At 45.0% G+C, this 22,090-nt stretch overlaps 1 protein-coding gene across 4 annotated transcripts; it reads right to left on the bottom strand.

Moving 5' to 3' along the window:
• Positions 1–17: 17 nt before the first annotated feature.
• Positions 18–21,995, bottom strand: LOC139564682 (aggrecan core protein-like). 4 transcript variants are annotated; one of them, XM_071384425.1, is made up of 15 exons: positions 21,860–21,995; positions 13,706–13,788; positions 12,921–13,307; positions 12,088–12,262; positions 11,810–11,958; positions 11,430–11,723; positions 10,708–11,300; positions 9,516–10,626; positions 6,557–8,254; positions 4,628–4,735; positions 4,318–4,476; positions 3,717–3,799; positions 1,708–1,852; positions 1,420–1,602; positions 18–1,268 (listed from the first exon to the last, which is right to left on the bottom strand). In XM_071384425.1, exons 1-15 carry the CDS (start codon positions 21,862–21,864, stop codon positions 1,141–1,143), a joined length of 5,301 nt encoding a protein of 1,766 aa, XP_071240526.1. In that variant the 5' UTR covers positions 21,865–21,995; the 3' UTR covers positions 18–1,140. The 4 variants fall into 4 exon arrangements, with proteins under 4 accessions (XP_071240526.1, XP_071240528.1, XP_071240524.1 ...); XM_071384427.1 differs by having other exon boundaries at positions 11,810–11,937; XM_071384423.1 differs by having other exon boundaries at positions 9,516–11,300.
• Between the last annotated feature and the right edge of the window lie 95 nt (positions 21,996–22,090).

Here is a 22,090-nt window from a genome sequence, read left to right as displayed (position 1 = left end):
ATATTCACATGGATAAATACATTGTAATCAATTCATTTTATTAGATATGTATTTTCTACTCTCCAAAAACGATATTTTTCTTATTTTCATTTAATCCATCTCCTTTTTAATTAGTTTAACAATTACATTTTTTCTTTCATAACAAGTTCAATATGCAATTGTGCAGTCACAAATGGGATTTACAATTAGCATTATTTGATTACTGTTAAACACTACCAACGTACAGTATTACTTCCACTGGAACTAAGACAATGACATCATTGATGCATGAAAACGGAAATACCATTGTGGACATTTTCACATGTTCTTCCTAGTATCTTAGTGATTACGTTTTTACGAGAGTATAAAAAAAAAAAACTTTGGATTCTGGCTATTTTCAAACCAAGTACATTAAAAGTGGATATTGGCTTCTAATTTTGGGTCCAAAGTTCGCAAGACACCTGAAAAACAAAGCACCAGATAAGAGGACATGTTGAGAAAATGCTTTGTGTTGTGGGAATTGAGAAGATATGGATTGATAAGGAGATTTTCTTATACAAAAGCATACGAAAGTGGACATCTTAATTCTGTCTTGGTGGCAGAGAGTGGGGAAAGTGGTTTCGGTTAATGTCAGACCAGCTGAGGTTGAGATTTAGATTGCACTTTACTAAAACTCTCCATCAAAATCTTACTGTATACCATCATAAACATGTCATAATATATGTTAATCGCAGTCAAATACAGTAATCCAACAGTGTCGTAGCACAGGTGAATATCAAAGAATTTCACTAGTCAACAATCACATATCATTATACAACAAACAAGCCCAATGATGGATGGGACATCTTCGTTAAAGCTCATTCCAATGACAAACTGTACTGTGCAAATTTGATCCATTACCTCTAATCGTGGCCATATGTTGGGATGTACTCTTATTGTAAGTGTGATCGATCGGCACTAGGTCCGAGTAACATCAAGTCTGTTGATGTTTTGAATGGGTTTATTCTGGAGAGAGCTGGTGACAGGAATGTGATGACTCATTCTCAGGGAGAACATTTATTTTACAAGGCTCCAACTTGTTGGAGGGACAGTCTTTGAGTGGAACATAGGATTCCAGGGAAGGGGGCAGAGGGAAGGGGCATATTGAGTTTGATGAGCTTATTAGTTCCACTTGATGTCCCAGAACTCTGAAGTGGCTTTCTCCGTGGCTGTGTCCACCACCTCCACCCCCTCGTTCTGATAGGGTGGTGTTGTGACCTTCTGCTCTCCCTCTGCTAAGTTGGTCAGGGCTGGAAAAACATAGCAGGTACATCATGTCATTATCACAGTGAGCATAAAATAACTTAAGCGGGTCATACAATGATAACATTAGAGACCTATCACACACATCATACATTATTTTGTTTCATGTCAGTCAATAGAATGAATGTCTGTCCTCACCAGGGTGACAGTTGATCAAAGCCTCCTCCCATTGGCCGTTGGATAGGCACTTAATGACGGGGTTCTGTGTCTGGAGGAATCCTTCTTCACAGTAGTAGCGCACCTTGGAGTTGGTCTCGTAGCGCAGATGCGACTTACCAAACACCTTGGCATTGGCAATGACGGGGGGCTGGCCACAGAAAGCTGAACAGAAATAATGCTGTTAGGGGTGCAAATACATTAAAACCATACTGAGAGATTGAGGACTTCTATGCTACACTACAGTGGTGGTTTTGGTTGTGTACTCACAGGTGCCCTTCTTGCAGGTGTAGGAGAGGTGGTAGTTACAGGGCACATCGCTCCAGCGCCCCCCGTCATGCCATACCATCACCACACAGTCCTCTCCAGACAGGAAGTAACTGTCCGGCTGGCCCCGGTACCAGTTCTCATACAACTGGCAGAGAAAGATGGGAAGGATGATGAAGAAGTAGAGGAGTTGTAATACTGTTAGTTCACATACAGTGGGGCAAAAAAAGTATTTAGTCAGCCACCAATTGTGCAAGTTCTCCCACTTAAAAAGATGAGAGAGGCCTGTAATTTTCATCATAGGTACATTTCAACTATGACAGACAAAATTAGATTTTTTTTCTCCAGAAAATCACATTGTAGGATTTTTATGAATTTATTTGCAAATTATGGTGGAAAATAAGTATTTGGTCAATAACAAAAGTTTATCTCAATACTTTGTTATATACCCTTTGTTGGCAATGACAGAGGTCAAACGTTTTCTGTAAGTCTTCACAAGGTTTTCACACACTGTTGCTGGTATTTTGGCCCATTCCTCCATGCAGATCTCCTCTAGAGCAGTGATGTTTTGGGTCTGTTGCTGGGCAACACGGACTTTCAACTCCCTCCAAAGATTTTCTATGGGGTTGAGATCTGGAGACTGGCTAGGCCACTCCAGGACCTTGAAATGCTTCTTACGAAGCCACTCCTTCGTTGCCCGGGCGGTGTGTTTGGGATCATTGTCATGCTGAAAGACCCAGCCACGTTTCATCTTCAATGCCCTTGCTGATGGAAGGAGGTTTTCACTCAAAATCTCACGATACATGGCCCCATTCATTCTTTCCTTTACACGGATCAGTTGTCCTGGTCCCTTTGCAGAAAAACAGCCCCAAAGCATGATGTTTCCACCCCCATGCTTCACCGTAGGTATGGTGTTCTTTGGATGCAACTCAGCATTCTTTGTCCTCCAAACACGACGAGTTGAGTTTTTACCAAAAAAGTTATATTTTGGTTTCATCTGACTATATGACATTCTCCCAATCTTCTTCTGGATCATCCAAATGCTCTCTAGCAAACTTCAGACGGGCCTGGACATGTACTGGCTTAAGCAGGGGGACACGTCTGGCACTGCAGGATTTGAGTCCCTGGCGGCGTAGTGTGTTACTGATGGTAGGCTTTGTTACTTTGGTCCCAGCTCTCTGCAGGTCATTCACTAGGTCCCCCCGTGTGGTTCTGGGATTTTTGCTCACCGTTCTTGTGATCATTTTGACCCCACGGGGTGAGATCTTGCGTGGAGCCCCAGATCGAGGGAGATTATCAGTGGTCTTGTATGTCTTCCATTTCCTAATAATTGCTCCCACAGTTGATTTCTTCAAACCAAGCTGCTTACCTATTGCAGATTCAGTCTTCCCAGCCTGGTGCAGGTCTACAATTTTGTTTCTGGTGTCCTTTGACAGCTCTTTGGTCTTGGCCATAGTGGAGTTTGGAGTGTGACTGTTTGAGGTTGTGGACAGGTGTCTTTTATACTGATAACAAGTTCAAACAGGTGCCATTAATACAGGTAACGAGTGGAGGACAGAGGAGCCTCTTAAAGAAGGTCTGTGAGAGCCAGAAATCTTGCTTGTTTGTAGGTGACCAAATACTTATTTTCCACCATAATTTGCAAATGAATTCATTAAAAATCCTACAATGTGATTTTCTGGATTTCTTTTTCTCATTTTGTCTGTCATAGTTGAAGTGTACCTATGATGAAAATTACAGGCCTCTCTCATCTTTTTAAGTGGGAGAACTTGCACAATTGGTGGCTGACTAAATACTTTTTTGCCCCACTGTATACAGTAGCTGTGAAGTAGCATGAGAAGCAGATCACATACCAGGAGGAGGTTATTTTTGCACCAGGTCTAACAAAACATAAGTGAGGATGTTCTGTATACCAATGGGATACAATCCCAGAGGCACGTTCATGCAATTAACATTATGTTTATGGAGAACCTAGACATATTTGATGGGAACACAGACTATGTGAGACTCACCAGAGGATTCCCGTCAGACCAGCGGAAGTCTCCCTCTATGGTCCTGTCATTCAGTCCCGTCCACTGGTACTCTCTGTACTTATCTAAAGGGAAAGAGAGAGCTCACTGTAACTTTGGGCCTGCAAACACTCGCTCACTAGCAAGTAGGGGCCGCTGTAAGACTACAGGCAATGGGAAACAACTAAGGAATGCTAGATAATCGTCTGCTACATATTTCCAGACACAATATCAACACTGGCATCAAAGCCAGGGTAAAATGAGTGAATGGCAGGTAAGACATGAAAGAAGACAATGTTGCGTCTTCCCTGGACCATTCAACCTTTAAACAAATAAATTCATTTGTTTACAAAATATTCCTCACAGATGGTACTGGGGTTACAGAGGGGTCATTACGCATTCAGTTTATGCATTTTAGGACTAAGTTCTGTTCACACTAAATGAAGCTCTGATAAATAGTTAAATTAACAAATTTTCCCATTTAAGTGATTGAATTACACCTTTTTAACAATCCAGGGAATGAGGGTCACACAGGTCAAGTTATGCAGAGCACTCGGCGCTGTCTGTTACAAGATCAAAGGACATGTTTTCAGGCCTGCTGTACCATTAATGTAGTCCTGTTCCTCAGGGGTCATGACCGAGATCAGGTGACCGCCACACAAACGACAGTGCTGCTCTGCCACCTCCCAGCCCTGACGCTTGGTGAAATGTTGGTAACAGAAGCCCATGAACTTTTCCCAACCCGGCTCACACACCTCCAGGTCTAACCAACATGAAGAAGAAGAGGTTAGATGCACACAGAGGAGACAAAAATATACATAATTAACATTATATTATAATAACACATAACATTATAATGTTAATTATTTCAACATTATCTTTGAGAAAACAAAACATGAAATCTGTTACTGTACCTGTCTGGCACATGTTTCCTCCATAGGTGGGCAAGCAAAGGCACTTGGTTGAAGACCCACTGTCGACACATGTTCCCCCGTTGGAACAAGGATTATCTAGGCAGGCATCTGAGACAAAGGTAGGAGAGGACAAGCATTGGCACCAATGTAAATGCAGTAACAACATATCTAAAATATTTTTTGTGTGTGTGTGTGTGTGTGTGTGTGTGTGTGTGTGTGTGTGTGTGTGTGTGTGTGTGTGTGTGTGTGTTCCATTTGTTCCATTTTTGAATCCCCTCTATATAGTGTCGATGTAAAGGACAGATACGACGGGATCACTTTATTGTTGATTTACATGGGAATTTATTTAAGTGCCACTGGAGGGAGCAATTATACCAACAGTACTCATCACCAGACTGACTGACTATAGGCCTACAGTGGCCTGAGTGTTCAGCTTATAGAAAATATAATTTTACCTATTCAAGCCCCTGTACTGAGGAAATTTCATACATAGGTGACCTTTTCACATGCATATATGAAGTGGATTCTTTTACATTTTATTTTTAGATCATCACTGTATATGTCTAATAAATGAAAATAACTACTTGAAAATAACTTCCTGAGTCTCATTTTGCCATTTAATTGCTCAGTATGATTGTGTGAGCTTGTTGATACAAATTGAAATATATTTACATATACTTGCCTGCCCTGCCCTGCTTGGCAGATAGGATTGTCTAGACTCTAGAGCCCCTTCAATGTAAGAGGATACATATGCAAATAAAAGATGACTGGTCATTGGTCAGAATAATCAGATTGGATTGTGATGTCATGCTGTGGGCCAAAAACTCCCTCCCACCTGAACAGGCTGAAATTCCAGGTATTTTTTTTCTTTAAAAAAAAGCTCTTGTACTAAAAGGGAATGATCATAATTTTTACAATTTCAGAGTGTTATTTCGACCTCATAGTGTGGAAATATCATTACAAAAAACAGGAAATCCTGTTTTGACTGCACTGCCCCTTTGTTTATTTTTGTTTTGCCTCTGTACTCCAGCGCTTTGAAATGATACAATGACTATGAGCTTAAAGTGCAGACTGTCAGCTTTTATGTAAGGGTATTTTCATACATATCGGGTGAATTTACAGCACTTTTTGTAGATAGTCCCCCCATTTTAGGCAACCAAAAGTATTTGGACAAATTCACTTATGTGTATACAAGTAGTTGAAAGATTAGTATTTGGTCCAAAATTCCTAGCACACAATGACTAAATACAGTACATCAAGCTTGTGACTACAAACCTGTTGGATGCATTTGTTTTGGTTGTGTTTCAGATTATTTTGTGCCCAATACAAATGAATGGTGAATAATGTAATGTGTCATTTTGGAGTCACTTGTATTGGAAATAAGAATAGAATATGTTTCAAAACACTTTTGGAGGGGTATGTTATCTATGCCTCTAACTTTCTCAGTCATCATCATTCACGATTCATTCACGGTTAGCCGTAATCATGGTAGCATCCACATTAATGTAGAAGTGTTTAGAATTTCATAGTCATTGTATCATTTCAAATCCAAAGTGCTGGAGTAGAGCCAAAGGAAAAACAAAAATTGTCACTGTACGAATACCTTTGGAGGTCACTGCATATTATGTTCCCAATCCTTTGCTGCTATGAACAGAGACAGCTCCCCCTGCTGTGTGTTTACCTCCAACAGAAACAATGATCATCCCCTTCTTTTGCTGAGTCAGTTGTTTACTCTGACTGCCATGTGAATGCATTTTTAAAAACGTTCTAATGACTAAGCAGAGTGGGGGAGGCATGAGACCATAAAATAAATACAAGAGTCAAGTGAGTAATTTAAGATGAGGTATATGGTAGAAAGTATGCAATTATGATTTGCATTAACACATGCATTCAAATAATTGCCATGGTTTGAGTTGCATTGAACGTTACCTGAAATGTTCCCAAATCTTGGAGTAGTAGGAGTGGTAATCACTTTCTCCTCATCAACGTCCTCTGGATATAGGGGTGCTGCCGTCGTAGTCTGGTCATCGTAGTCTACTGTGGTGGGCGTCGGGCTGGGGGTCTCCTCAGGCTCCTCAGTGGGTGGAGTGATGGAGTCAGGATCCTCCGTGACTGAGGTCTCCCCACTGTACTCCAGATCTACATCGGCCCGGGACTCCTGGGGTACGGTGGGTGAGGGCACGGGGGTCTGGGACAAGTCAGGGAGCAGCGTGATCTCCATGTCAGTAGAGGGCGCATCTGTGCTCGACTCAGGCTCGCTTTCATCTGTGCCATTGACAGTTGTGCCATTGATGGGAGTGACAGTTTCATTGATGTATGGGACTTCTGGTTCAAGGATCCCTGAGCTTTCTCCAGATTCAGCAGATGCAGAATGCACCTCGCCTGATCCTGATCCTGAGCCGGACTCTACTCCCTCTTGGCCACTCAACTCCTGACCACTCTCCTTGTCTCCACTCGCCTCATCTCCACTCGCCTCCTGACCACTCTCCTCGTCTCCACTTGCGTCCTGACCACTCTCCTCGTCTCCACTCGCCTCCTGACCACTTTCCTCATCTCCACTCGCCTCCTGACCACTCTTCTCGTCTCCACTCGCCTCCTGACCACTCTCCTCGTCTCCACTCGCCTCCTGACCACTCTCCTCGTCTCCACTCGCCTCCTGGCCACTCTCCTGGTCTCCACTCGCCTCCTGACCACTCTCCTCGTCTCCACTCGCCTCCTGACCACTCTCCTCGTCTCCACTCGCCTCCTGACCACTCTCCTCGTCTCCACTCGCCTCCTGGCCACTCTCCTTGTTTCCACTCGCCTCCTGACCACTCTCCTCATCTCCACTCTCCTCCTGACCACTCGCCTCCTGGCCACTCTCCTTGTCTCCACTCGCCTCCTGACCACTCTGCTCGTCTCCACTCGCCTCCTGACCACTCTCCTTGTCTCCACTCGCCTCCTGACCACTCTCCTCGTCTCCACTCGCCTCCTGGCCACTCTCCTCGTCTCCACTCACCTCCTGACCACTCTTCTCATCTCCACTCACCTCCTGACCACTCTTCTCGTCTCCACTCACCTCCTGACCACTCTTCTTGTCTCCACTCACCTCCTGACCACTCTTCTTGTCTCCACTCACCTCCTGACCACTCTCCTCTTCTCCACTCACCTCCTGACCATTCTGCTCATCTCCACTCCCCTCCTCACCAGAAGCCGTCTCTGGGGTAGTAGTTTCGACTACTTCTGAGATTTCCCCCAACCCCTCTCGCTCCACCTTCTCCAGCCCTTCCTCCAGGGGATCAAACCCAGATGGAACGCTGGATTCTGGGATGAAGGTTATGAAGTCACCTGGGGAGCTGGCCTCTGCTTCCACGGATCGCTGGGTCGGGGGGGAATAGGTTATAGGTTTGGGGGATGTCAAGAGGGTAACGTCAAGCATTCCCTCGTGGACCCCAGAGGCTTCATTAGAGCCAGTGTCATAAGTAACTGTGAGGACTTCGTCAGTTGGAACTGAACCCAGGTCAGTGGAGCCCATGGAAACTTCTGATAATGAGTCCACTGTGCCTCCTGCCTTCTGCTCCACATGGTCATCTAGGGTAGAGGAGTCAGGTGACGTGACACCAGACTGCTCCTGAGTGGGGTCAAAAGCTGCCAGGAAACAGATCACAAACATTATTCAAGCCTACGGTTAGTGTAACCCTGTCCACACTTGAGTGTTCAGCTCTTAATAAAAAAAATGTATCACACATTACATATGCACAGATGTTTTCATGTAATTTAATAAAGATATACGGGGCGGTTAGAGCATTGGACTAGTAACCGAAAGGTTGCAAAATCGATTCCCCGAACTGACAAGGTAAAAATCTGTCATTCTGCCCCTGAACAAGGCAGTTAACCCACTGTCCCTAGGCCGTCACTGAAAATAAGAATTTGTTCTTAACTGACTTGCCTAGTTAAATCAACGTAAATATAAAATAAATACTGTGCAAGCTTCGAGTAATTTATTGGGTTAACCACCAACGTTTCGGCATCACTGTGCCTTCAAGGTAATGTCATGAATGCTTGAACCAGGTTATGTAGACATTCACGTTAAAGCATTCATGACATTACCCTGAAGAAGGCACAGTGATGCTGAAATGTTGGTGGTTTATCAAATAAATGACTGGGAGCTTGTATATAGAGTGTGCAACTCTATTTTTATTTAATTTTTAATTTTGAATAGCCTACAATTTTATAGCTTTTTATAGAATAACACCCTGCATCCGAATGCTGGCTTGGCTCTGAAGCTAAGCAGGGTTGGTCCTGGTCGGTCCCTGGATGGGAGACTCGATGCTGCTGGAAGTGGTGTTGGAGGGCTAGTAGAAAGCACACTTTCCTCTGGTCTAAAAAAAATATCCCAATGCCCCAGGGCAGTGATTGGGGACATTGCCCTGTGTAGGGTGCTGTCTTTCGGATGGGACATTAAACAGTTGTCTTGACTCTCTGTGGTCACTAAAGATCCCATGGCACTTCTCGTAAGAGTAGGGGTGTTAACCCCAGTGGTTAAATTCCCAATCTGGCCCTCATACCATCATGGCCACCATATCATCCCCAGCTTCCAATTGGCTCATTCATCCCCCTCCTCTCCCGTGTAACTATACCCCAGGTCATTGCTGTAAATGAGAATGTGTTCTCAGTCAACTTATCTGGTAAAATAAAGGTTAGATAAATTAATAAATACAATTTACACGCCATTAGTCAGCACCTCTACCACCTTTTTTAGGGGTGCGCCAGCTCATGCTTTTTATGTCATTCAATACCATTAAATACACATCTGAATATTTACTACACTAAATCTTCAGTACATTACATAAATAAAAGTGTTTAAAAAATGCCCCTTATGCACAGAAAGGCTTCTCTATGGACTCACCATATTCAGAGGTAGGGATCAGTTCATAGGGGTCCATCTCCACTGGGCTTAAGGTAGCCAGGTATCCTGACTCAGCAGTAGCAGAGCCACCGTTCTCCGCTGTCTGGATTACCAATGAGTCCAGTGATGTGGTATGCTCCTCAGGGAGAAGGACACTGGCACTGTGGTCCACAGAGTTGGTACGGCGGTATTCAGGTGTGTTCTCCCAGTATGGAGGCTGAGTGGTGGACTGGTCAGGGAAGAGCTCCGTTTCCTCGTGAGGTGAAGTGGAAGATACAGATGTCTCCTCAACACCCCCAGCGATGGCTCCCTCAGGCCTGATGGACCCTCCTGAGAGGTCGTAAGAGGTGCTTGGGTAGACCGAGTCTGTGTCTGTGACATGCTCCTGGATGACATGCTCATCTCCGAAGTGGTCCTCCTCAGGAGGTGTGGGCAGCCCACTTTCCAGTTGCTCCTCTGGAGAGCTGTCATGACTAGTAGTGGCTTCAACTCCTGATACATTGTAGCCTGCGGTCTCAGAGGTAAAAGTGTAGTGTTCGGTCTCCTGGGTGATCCCTGTTTGCAGATGGCTTTCCTCTGAAATACCATACTGAGACACACCACTCTCAGGGGTTGTGCCAGGCATGGGCTGTGGATCACTGGACCCGTCCACCTCCTCATACCCTGTGGTGGGCACGGGGGCCTCCAGAGCAGTCCCTGGTACACCCTCTATAGAGAGCTCTCCTGATTCCACGTTTGACTCTGACAAGGGCTGGTAGGGATCGGCGCTACTAATGTTGTCTTCATGAGCAGTTGTAAGATCACCTGACTCATAATTTGTCTCGGGAGAAAGTGGATACAGTGTTGGGTTTGCATTCAGCTCATCATAGGGTGGGACTGGGTAGTTTGAGTCTAAGTTTGTCTCCTCAGGGGCAGGCTGATATGATTCTGGGTTGCTGACCTCTTTCACCGGCTGCCAGGTGTCCTCTGTGGGCTCCAGGTCTTGGGGGAAGGATGTGGGGGTGAATGGGTCTTGGGGTTCAACCGGAAAGGGTAGCTCCTCGTGATAGACAACAGTAGGGCCCTGGCCATCGACAGCCCCCTGCTCCTCTCCAGGCTGGTCTGGGTACTGCTCCCCAGGAACAACCCCCTGTTCCTCTCTGTGCTGCCCAGGCACAACCGCCTGCTCCTCTCCATCCTCCTTGGTGTAGGCCTCCTCAGTAACAGCCCCCTGCTCCTCTCCGTGTTCTCCAGGAACAAACCCCTGTTCTTCTCCGTGCTCCCCAGGGACAGCCACCTGCTCTGGGTACTGCTCTCTAGGGACAGCCATCTGCTCTGGGTACTGCTCTCTAGGGACAGCCACCTGCTCTGGGTACTGTTCTCCAGGGACAGCCCTCTGCTCTGGGTACTGTTCCCCAGGGACAGCCCTCTGCTCTGGGTACTGTTCTCCAGGGACAGCCCTCTGCTCTGGGTACTGTTCTCCAGGGACAGCCCCCTGCTCTGGGTACTGTTCTCCAGGGACAGCCCCCTGCTCTGGGTACTGTTCTCCAGGGACAGCCCTCTGCTCTGGGTACTGCTCTCCAGGGACAGCCCCTTGCTCCTCTATATGCTCTGATGCGTACTGCTCCTCTGGAACAGGGACGGCAGTCAGGGAGCCCTGAGCTTCTTCGCTCACCACCTGCTCCGTCACCTGACCCAGGCTGAATTCCTCCAGAGGCTCAGGCAGCGTCACAATGTCCTGGCCGATGTCCTCTGGCTCTGTTGCCAGGTAATCATGGGGAGATTCGGTGTGAGTGTTGCTGTTGCCTGTCAGATGCAAGGGCAATGAATAAAAGTTAGGCCAGAGGATGACTTAGAATACAGTAGGAACTGAGTTTGGATGCCACTACTGAAGCCCAGTATCATATCAATACCTATGCTTTCAAAAGCTCTTACCTCGGAAGCAGTAAGTGTCGTGGCGAGTGTGTGCCTCTGGAAAGCCTGTCTGGTTCAAATGGCGATAGACAGTCCTGACCCCAGGCTCCCCTCCACCACAACGCTCCCTGGGAGTGACAATGGGGTAGCGTACACTCCCATCAGCCAACCACCCCGGGCTGCAGGCGTTCAGTCCGTCATTCCAGGCTGCATACAGCTGACCTGTGGTAGCCAGCTCCGCTCCCTGAGCCAGACAATAGGCCTTAGCTTCCCATAGGGTGAAACTTCGGGGGGCAGATCCATGGAACACTTCCCCTGTATATATGGAGGGAGAAATCAGATTGTGATCATCTGCACTTGATCAAATTTATGAAATACTCCAATAAATAAGATTTTCTTACCCTCTATATTCTCCACATAACAGTATACATCGTACAGCTCATCAGGTTCAGGCAGCCCATAGTTCCTCACTCCAGGATGCCCGTCCATGTCTCCAAAACATCCCTCTCGTGGCATCTGGATGGGATATCTGTGGAGAAGGGTGTTGATACTACATAGTGTTAAACAACTGTTATAACAGGGGGGAAAGTATATTGAAGTGGATGAAAGCATCTCTCTATCTGTGTCCGCTTGATATGAGAGAACATTTACAGTGGTCTTTTCTCTGCCGGGCCCTTACCTCACTGAGTGGTCTGAGAGCCAGCCCGCATCACACTGCTCATAGCCACTGTGGTAGGCTGCCAAGAGCTGCTCTGGGGTGGCGATGTGAGCCCCGATCTCCTCACAGGCGTCCCGGGCCTGCGCAAAGGTAAAGGCATAGCGACTGGAAGCATCCCGGTAGTGGAACACCACCCCTGTTGAGGGTCCACAGTCTTGGCGTTATTTCAGATTCAGTATTTTGTGCGAACTACAGCTACATTCACAAGGGTAGCCTATATCTGTTTTATTAGTCAGGCAATCCATAATCTATTACTTTCTGGGTGCATACGGTGGGACAACCAATTAATCTCAGCAGAATTTGTATGACATTATAAAGGTACAGAAATGTACAGTAAGTGTACAGAACATAAAGAACACATTCCTAATATCGAGTTGCACCAGAACAGCCTAATTTCATCGGGCCATGGACTCTACGAGGTGTCGAAAGCGTTGCACAGGGGTTCTGGCCCACGTACACACGGGAAACTGTTGAGCGTGAAAAACCCAGCAGCATTGCCGTTCTTGAGACAAACCAGTGCACCTGGCACCTACTACCATACACCGTTCAAAGACACTTAAGTCTTTTGTCTTGCCCATTCACCCTCTGAATGGCACACATAAACAATCCATGTCTCAATTGTATCAAGGCTTAAAAGTCCTCCTTTAACTTTAATTGAAGTTGATTTAACAAGTGAATTCATTATTAAAATCACAAGCCACAAGCCTTGACACACACACTTCTGAGTTGTTACTGTCATAGGTCAGGAACTCTGGCTTATCCCCTACATCTATGACATCAACCCCTGGCCTCACCTTTGACCTTGACCTGAGCCACATCGTTGGCATCCTCCAGGCCCTGCTGCACCTCACAGCGGTAGAAGCCAGAGTCGTTGTACTGCAGGCCCTTCAGCCTCAGGGTGAGGTCGGCTGGGGAGGAGGCGTAATGGAGCAGGGAGGCTCTGTCCTTGTAGGCCTCGCTGACCTTCACCCTGTCCCCTCGGGCCACCAGGATCTCAGTCTCGTGTCCCTGGGACAGCACGCTCCACTTGACCCTGGGTAGGGAGAGTACGGCATGGCGGCCATTTGTATTGGGGGGCGGGTGGGACAGAGACACCAGGCAAGGTAGGGTAAGAGAGCCCCCCAAGACGGCAGATAAGGGAGGGGTCGTAGGGATGGTCACCTGTAGGAGTCTGGAGTCATCTGGAGAGTGCAGAATGAAGGGGTTAAATTGCTGACTTTATACAGTCAAAAAGTTCCCAGTTTAAAAACAATTGGGGGGCGTCTCAGGTTGCAGTTAATGTTATTTGTTAAAGTCTGGAACCCATTCAACAGTCTTGCCAGTTGTCACTTGCCGTCATGGTGTTGTTGACACAAATACCGGATGAGACACGTCCTCTACACACCTGGGCACATCAGTTAACCTTGATTTATGCTTCTAAAGTCACACCTTCTAAAATTGTTTCCAGAGTGTGTGTGTCAGCAAAAACTATGAATGATCGGGGAGTGATTAAAAAGTGCCCCTATACCCTTAGAAGTCAAAGGTCATAGATAATTAAATGGATGTCAGTATAGCCGGGGCTGACGGGGTAGTCACGCACCTGAGGCTTGGCTGGGGGTAGAGGAGGACGGTAGGACGAGCGGACAGATGGCACACAGCAGCAAAGACAGGAGCATCTCCAATCTGCAATAGAGAGAAAAAGAGAGGTGGAGGGGGAGAGAGAGACAAAGAGAGAAAGACATTATCATTATAGTGACAGCTTAATAGACAAATGGAGAAGTGCTGTAGAGAAAGTAAGAAGAGGCAGAGGTAGGGATGACTCCCTCAATAACTCTCAGAGGGTCATGCGGCCTCTTTGGATACCTAGAGACAAGATAAAAAAATAAAAAAATATTGATTCATGCTTACAGGCATTCATCAACCTCAGAGTATATTACTAGACAGTGGCAAGTGGCCAACTTTCACCAACCACCTCAGCCTCTACTACCGTAAAGTAAAAGCCGTGGCTAAGACATCAGCGCTGTCATTTAGCAGAGACCTTGAGAACGGATAGGAGGGTGTGTTAATCCATCACATGCAACGTCAGTCCTGACCAGGCTGAAGTCCTTTTGAAATAACAAATATTCATTCTTCATTTTGACAAATTGATTTGTATGACAAGTGTGAGGGATTGTTCTTTAGTTCTGCAGAATTTTGTTGAGCTTCCAATAAGTTAATTGATGAGATTATGGATATGTGTTTGTGGGGAATTGTGTTTTTACATGTGTATATAAATCTCTTTAAGTCAAGGAGTGTCATTAGTCAGATTGTGTGTGTGTGTGTCGATAGAGTAGCTGTGTACAGCATGTGCCTTTTAGCATCAGTCACAGTCAACTAGAGTGTGTTAGAGAGGAACTGTCTGTGTGGCCTTGGTGTTATCCAGTTGGCATGAGTCAGACTTTGGGAGCTCTCGAGTGTGAGCAGAATTCTGATGTCCCCCAAATTCCCCCAGGATGGCATGGCACAAAGCCCTTTCTCCAACTCCACTGCTTTATCATCATTATATCCCTTTTAGCAACCTAAATGTTAAACCCCAACCACCCCCACCCCATCAACATTACCTACGCACTAAAGACACAGCTACACATTTTCCCCACTGACTCGATAGGACCGCCACATTACCCATTCTGAGCAGGCCGGTGTATTCAAATAAGCAGTGCGTTTCTTAGAGGGTGCAAAAATGTATACATGAATAGAGTCCCCCCCCCCACTGGATGTGTTGGTGAATGAACTGCGCAGTCATGCTGCAAACCCAGTGCACTGGTTGCTTTAGTGATCACTTTCTAACAGTTAGAGAATCTACACTGAGTGGACAAAACATTAAGAACACCTTCCTATTATTGATCAGACCCCTTTTGCCCTCAGAGCAGCCTCAATTTGCCAGGTCATGGACTCTACAAGGTGTCAAAAGCGTTCCAAGTTGGCTGGATGTCCTTTGGGTGGTGGACCATTCTTCATACACATGGGAAACTGTTGAGCGTGAATAACCCAGCAGCGTTGCCGTTCTTGACACAAACTGGTGAGCCTGGCACCTACTACCATACCCCGTTCAAAGGCACTTAAATCTTTTGTCTTGCCCTTTGTATGGCACATACAGTGGGGAGAACAAGTATTTGATACACTGCCGATTTTGCAGGTTTTCCTACTTACAAAGCATGTAGAGGTCTGTAATTTTTATCATAGGTACACTTCAACTATGAGAGACGGAATCTAAAACAAAAATCCAGAAAATCACATTGTATGATTTTTAAGTAATTAATTTGCATTTTATTGCATGACATAAGTATTTGATACATCAGAAAAGCAGAACTTAATATTTGGTACAGAAACCTTTGTTTGCAATTACAGAGATCATACGTTTCCTGTAGTTCTTGACTAGTTTTGCACACACTGCAGCAGGGATTTTGGCCCACTCCTCCCTACAGATCTTCTCCAGATCCTTCAGGTTTCGGGGCTGTCGCTGGGCAATACGGACTTTCAGCTCCCTCCAAAGATTTTCTATTGGGTTCAGGTCTGGAGACTGGCTAGGCCACTCCAGGACCTTGAGATGCTTCTTACGGAGCCACTCCTTAGTTGCCATGGCTGTGTGCTTCGTGTCGTTGTCATGCTGGAAGACCCAGCCACGACCCATCTTCAATGCTCTTACTGAGGGAAGGAGGTTGTTGGCCAAGATCTCGCGATACATGGCCCCATCCATCCTCCCCTCAATACGGTGCAGTCGTCCTGTCCCCTTTGCAGAAAAGCATCCCCAAAGAATGATGTTTCCACCTCCATGCTTCACGGTTGGGATGGTGTTCTTGGGGTTGTACTCATACTTCTTCTTCCTCCAAACACGGCGAGTGGAGTTAGACCAAAAAGCTATATTTTTGTCTCATCAGACCACATGACCTTCTCCCATTCCTCCTCTGGATCATCCAGATGGTCATTGGAAACTTCAGACAGGCCTGGACATGCACTGGCTTAAGCAGGGGGACCTTGCGTGCGCTGCAGGATTTTAATCCATGACGGCGTAGTGTGTTACTAATGGTTTTCTTTGAGACTGTGGTCCCAGCTCTCTTCAGGTCATTGACCAGGTCCTGCCGTGTAGTTCTGGGCTGATCCCTCACCTTCCTCATGATCATTGATGCCCCACGAGGTGAAATCTTGCATGGAGCCCCAGACCGAGGGTGATTGACCGTCATCTTGAACTTCTTCCATTTTCTAATAATTGCGCCAACAGTTGTTTCCTTCTCACCAAGCTGCTTGCCTATTGTCCTGTAGCCCATCCCAGCCTTGTGCAGGTCTACAATTTTATCCCTGATGTCCTTACACAGCTCTCTGGTCTTGGCCATTGTGGAGAGGTTGGAATCTGTTTGATTGAGTGTGTGGACAGGTGTCTTTCATACAGGTAACGAGTTCAAACAGGTGCAGTTAATACAGGTAATGAGTGGAGAACAGGAGGGCTTCTTAAAGAAAAACTAACAGGTCTGTGAGAGCCGGAATTCTTACTGGTTGGTAGGTGATCAAATACTTATGTCATGCAATAAAATGCAAATGAATTATTTAAAAATCATACAATGTGATTTTCTGGATTTTTGTTTTAGATTCCGTCTCTCACAGTTGAAGTGTACCTATGATAAAAATTACAGACCTCTACATGCTTTGTAAGTAGGAAAACCTGCAAAATCGGCAGTGTATCAAATACTTGTTCTCCCCACTGTATACACAATCCATGTCTTCATTTTCTCAAGGCTTAAAAATCCTTCTTTAATTAACTTGTCTCCTCCCCTTCATCTACACTGATTATCTACACATCAATATGGGATCATAGCTTTCACCTGGATTCACCTGGTCAGTCTATGTCATGGCCAGAACAGGCATTATTAATGTTTTGTACACTCAGTGTACAGTACATTGCCTTTATTCAAATGCAAGTCTAACTTCGGCTATATAGTCAATGTGAATTCTTTATTCAACCTAAACTATCTAGTACTGTAGGTGGCATTCATGTATATCAGGCCAATTATCTTTATAATTATTATATCTGCAGATATATCCCTGTAATTCAAATGTCTTGATGTCCTAAAGTTTGACTTAGGAGGAAGTGATGATTCCGCTAAATGGAGAAGCAGGAGGAAATGTCTACTGACAGCCCACGGTAGATTAAGCCGACTAACTGTAAAAGTCACATCCAGACCTTTTAATATTTTTTACAAGCTATTTTACAAGCAACCAGTGACGAGGTTAGAGGAAGAGAATCTCAACCTATACACTACACTGCCTGCCTGGATTGTTGCTTCACTTTTATATAGAATCCTGATATTGTGGGAAATCACATCAGGAACTGGAATTAGGTCAAGAAGAACTAAATTAACTAGAAATCAAGGCAGAAATTAATGTTGGTTTTGTAGTAATCCGATTGTTGCTTAATGATCAATTACCCAAAGTTCCCATGTAAAACTCTTTTCAAAGTTTGAAGTACAGTGACCTATTGCATAACATAAACTGTAAATCCATTAGTAAACATGGGGGTTGTTAGAGTGTGATCTCTGTGTAAGGATCTGGGTGTAGCTGGTGCAGAGGAGTCAGGCGCAGGACAGCAGAGATGAGTAGCACAAGGAACTTTACTCAAAATGTCCAAATACATGAAGTAATACCAAGCCCACAAACATCGGACCGAACTTAAAATAAAACAATCACGCACAAAAACCATGGGGAAAACAGAGGGTTAAATAATGAACATGTAATTGGGGAATTGAAACCAGGTGTATAAAACAAAGACAAAACAAATGGAAAATGAAAAGTGGATCGGCGATGGCTAGAAGGCCGGTGACGTCAACCGCCGAACGCCGCCCGAACAAGAAGAGGGACCGACTTCGGCGGAAGTGGTAACACTCTGATAATACAGTGGAGATTAGTGGTGAAGATAGAAGTTGGTAAATTGCACATGAACAAAACTGTCTCGAACCTGTGAAGAAAATCATTGGGTAACTCATCCACATAACTGTCAGTTGAAATGAAATTGGGGAGCTGATAGATCTGTGGCAGTATCCATAACAGTAGATGGAGAGAATGTGGACAAGCAAATTAACTGTCACACTGGCAGCCTTCCCTCTCCTACTTGTCTCAGCTCCGGTTTCTAGGAAAATGAAGTCTTTTTTGTACAGTTCCTCAATTACCCTCCATTCAATCTTCCTCAATCCTATGACTGTTAATGAAGTATATAAGCAGACAGCATTGATATGTATTCCTTTCCCCCAACCCCCAAAACATCACCACCCCCCAATATCCACACACACACACACACACTAGCGCTGGGACAATAAACCCCAAAATGATCGATACAGACCGAACCAAACATTTATCGAGGGCGTTTTACTGATATCGATAATAATGATAAGTAGCCTTTACTAGAGGAATGTGAAGTTTGAAATGAAACGGGACAATGGTAGCCACAACATTCAAAGAGGTAGAAGTAGTTTTAAGTGTAATATAAAAAAGTAACTTGTAAACTTATCGTTCAACTTATCATTATCATGATAATTCAGTAAATTTATCATGATATGGATTTTTGTTCATATCGCCAAACTCTAACACACACACACACAGTAGTTTTCTTCCCTGCTGTGTTGGGCACATGGCCCTTAGCCATGACACATTTCCATACTCCAAGGAGAGAGGGAGAGGGCTTCCTCTGGGGAGAGAGAGAGAGAGGGGAGGACGCATCCCAGGCAACCTCAGAAGTGCTTAGATGTGCATCACAAGTGGCTGGAATAACCAATGACTTCACCTTGGTCTGACCAAGAAAGGTCATTTCAGGCTGAAGGACTGCAGTATACAGTGTTGGTGATGGGGATGATGGTGGTGGGAAGGGGGAAGTGTGTGGGTGGGTAAGTACCTCTGTAAGTGGACTTATACTTTCTTGGACTGATTCAATGAGGGTTAGTAACAGATTATTTATCTTTTGGCTTAAGTAATGGTTTGATACATCACTCTCTATGGTCAAATAGAATGAGATACCGTATACACGAACACAGACACCTTTCCCACACAGCCTCTCTCCTCTGTAGCTTATCAAACACCAGCTGTCCTAGTCATTATTTTCGTATAGTTCCCGAATCTGAGTGACTGCCCCTCCTTTCATGGAAATGGCACAGACCACCACCGTTGCCAGTCTGCCACCCTCCATTACCCGGCCTCGTTCCACCCCACCACCACGCCCATCCTCCAATTCTGCCTCGCGTTACCTCGAATGATTCCATCTGCCCATCTCTAGGGGCAACTCATACCCCCTCACAGGCCCAGGCTGGTAGGAAGCAAAAAAAGGGGGTGGGGGGGGAATGAGAAAGGGGCTATGAGAGCGAGAGATGGGGGGGGGGCAAAATTGTACAGAGTGCACTAAGAGAGGAAAGAGAGAGAGAAAGTCAACAGGAAGGAAGCTTTGGCGTGATTGAGCAGTGCCCCTCCGGCAGGGCAGGACACAACAGAAGGTCCAGCTGAGGAGTGACATTAGCCATATTGCTATTAGCTTTAGCCGTTAGCCACTCCAGCCAAAGGGACTGACTCATGGAGGTGGATGGGGGGGAGGGAGCCTTGGCCAATTTGTAGCCTGTGCCACGGGCTGATTAGGCAGAAATGTAGGGCTTCTGAGCGCTTAAAGGGCTTATGGGAGACTGTCAAGGCAAACTGTGGCAACACTCACAGCAGTACACCAAATCAGTCTACTCTCGTCAGTCAACAGCACGAAGATGGTGCAATGACCTATTTAGAAACCAGTGATCTCATATTTGCAATGGACAGTCATATTTGCAAGGTTAGTCAAACTGAGAAGGATAACCCAGATACCATAGCATCAAAGTGTCTGTCTTGACAGTCAGGCTGCAAGGAGGATATAGCTACTTGATCGTACATAGGAACATGATTAAGAGACCAGTAACGTCAGGCTGACAACTAGGGCATTATCTGGCCCTGTTAAAACTCAGCTAAGTGTCATCAAAGTGCACCTTTATTCTGATCAGCCTCTACTTTCTTTATGGAAGAGATAATAATAATGGTCCTGTGAGGCTCAGTTGGTAGAGCATGGGGCTTGCTAAGCCAAGGTTTGTGGGTTCAATTCCCACAAGGGCCACACATACGAAAATACAGTATATGCTTGCATGACTGTAAGTCGCTTTGGATAAAAGTGTATGCTAAACAGCTAATATTATGAGACAGACCTGTTTATCGTTTCTCCGGTGACTGGTTGGCTGAATATTTAAATATAAAAACTATAAAAGTTTCAAGCTGACAAACAGAAGTGAATTATTCTGTTTCTTGTACAGCAGAGTGGTCATGCACTCACCCTGCTCTCTCTCTCTCCCTCCACTCCATGCAGTAGAGTCCACTTGGGTAGGGCATGCGTGTCACTTCCTCTGCTCACCTCACACCCCTCTTCATATTTCAGGGAGCTCCTCATGGCTGTCCCTACCTGGGGCTTGAGTGACGAGCACATCCAGGGGCTGGGCTTGGGGGGCTCTCTCACACGTAAACGTTTACAGTTCCACTTTTCCATGTAAAAGTACAAGGCTTGTTGACATACATACTGTATCAGAAAGGTCCTGCTTGGAGCATAGTACTTAACTAGGTCAACATACTGTATGGGTCGATGTTAGTTCTTTTAAAACGACAACATCAACTTAGAAACAGAGGTGTTGATAAATCAACACTGAGATGTCATGAAATAGCCTATACATTGTAAGTGCCCCTTACTATGAAGAAAACTAGCCAAATAGGTATGCTGACTGTGAGAGGTGTAGAGCAACTAGCTACCTGTTCCAACGTAACTATCACTTGACATTCCACAAAACATCTGTGTTAGCCCACTCAAAAATCAACTGGCATCAAAAGGTCCAAGCCTTTGACAGGCAGTTGTTCCCGGGCTGGATGTCGATTAAGGCAGCCCCCTGCACCTCTCTGATTCAGAGGGGTTGGGTTAAATGCGGAAGACACATTTCAGTTGAATGCATTCAGTTGTGCAACTGACTAGGTTTCCACCTTTCCCTTTCCCTTTCCAGTTCAGAGATCTGTATGTCTTAATCAATATGTTTAAACAAAGCCACTGGTATTAATGTCAATACAGTAGTTGGTTGGGGAAAATATGCTGTATTCACTGTCACAGAATGTCCATATGTAGTCAGTTTAGAGTACAGTACAACTTGTATTTCTATAGGTACAAGTAGGCCTACAACAACAGTGTGCATTGCCCCATGCGATTTACTTAATAAAATCAGTTTGGAGTGAATCCTTACACAGCACTGTAGCAGGTACAATCTGTCTGGATCCTGCTTAACTGTGCTCAGCAAACAATGCATGAGGAAAATGTTATTTTACATTGAATACTTGAGATTGTGGGCTCGTGGTAAGTCAAAATAACTTTATATCAAAATAAACTTCCATAAAATTGTCAGTTTGACCTACAGAATAGCAATAACAGTAGGCTAAAAGAGGTGATAGAAAATATTTAATTATATATTTCTGACGAAAAATATAGACTATATTGTTTAAAACGTTTTTCGAAATAGCTCTAAATAGCTATAATTATGGCAAAATGTATTGAGCATTTTAAGTTTGATTAACACAACGAAAAAACATTTGTTGGCTAATTCATGAACAAAACGTGTTATTTTGCGACAGAAATGTATGCTTATATTTATCAAGGACATGCCAAAAATATATGATTTACAAATCCATCACCTACCTCATTTAAACGACACTCTCAAAGTATCCTTTCTGTGGACCTTTGTATTTTGAAGCAGACTCGACAGGTGAAACTTCTAATAATTATTTTTTCCACCAAATTTGAATGAAATTAGACAATGGGTTGTCAGGCTCCCCAAGTTGAATTGAAAAAGCTAAAGAACGACTTGAGCTCCGTCCGCCAGCGAAGGAAGCAAAGTAAAGAGGGATTGGGATAGGGGGGCAGAGAATT

Source organism: Salvelinus alpinus, chromosome 35, assembly GCF_045679555.1.
Source record: "Salvelinus alpinus chromosome 35, SLU_Salpinus.1, whole genome shotgun sequence".
NCBI classification, from domain to species: domain Eukaryota; kingdom Metazoa; phylum Chordata; class Actinopteri; order Salmoniformes; family Salmonidae; genus Salvelinus; species Salvelinus alpinus.
The sequence above is the reverse complement of the archived record's forward strand: the minus strand, read 5'-3'. Positions and strand labels throughout refer to the sequence as shown.

What these genes read in the sequence shown, in the direction of transcription:
- LOC139564682 (XM_071384423.1), bottom strand. An exon ending in CGACACTTACTGCTTCCGAG is followed by an intron (nt 11,301 to 11,429) that starts GTAAGAGCTTTT and finishes TGCATCTGACAG; the next exon opens with GCAACAGCAACACTCACACC. An exon ending in CACCTGCAAGAAGGGCACCT is followed by an intron (nt 1,603 to 1,707) that starts GTGAGTACACAA and finishes ATTTCTGTTCAG; the next exon opens with CTTTCTGTGGCCAGCCCCCC.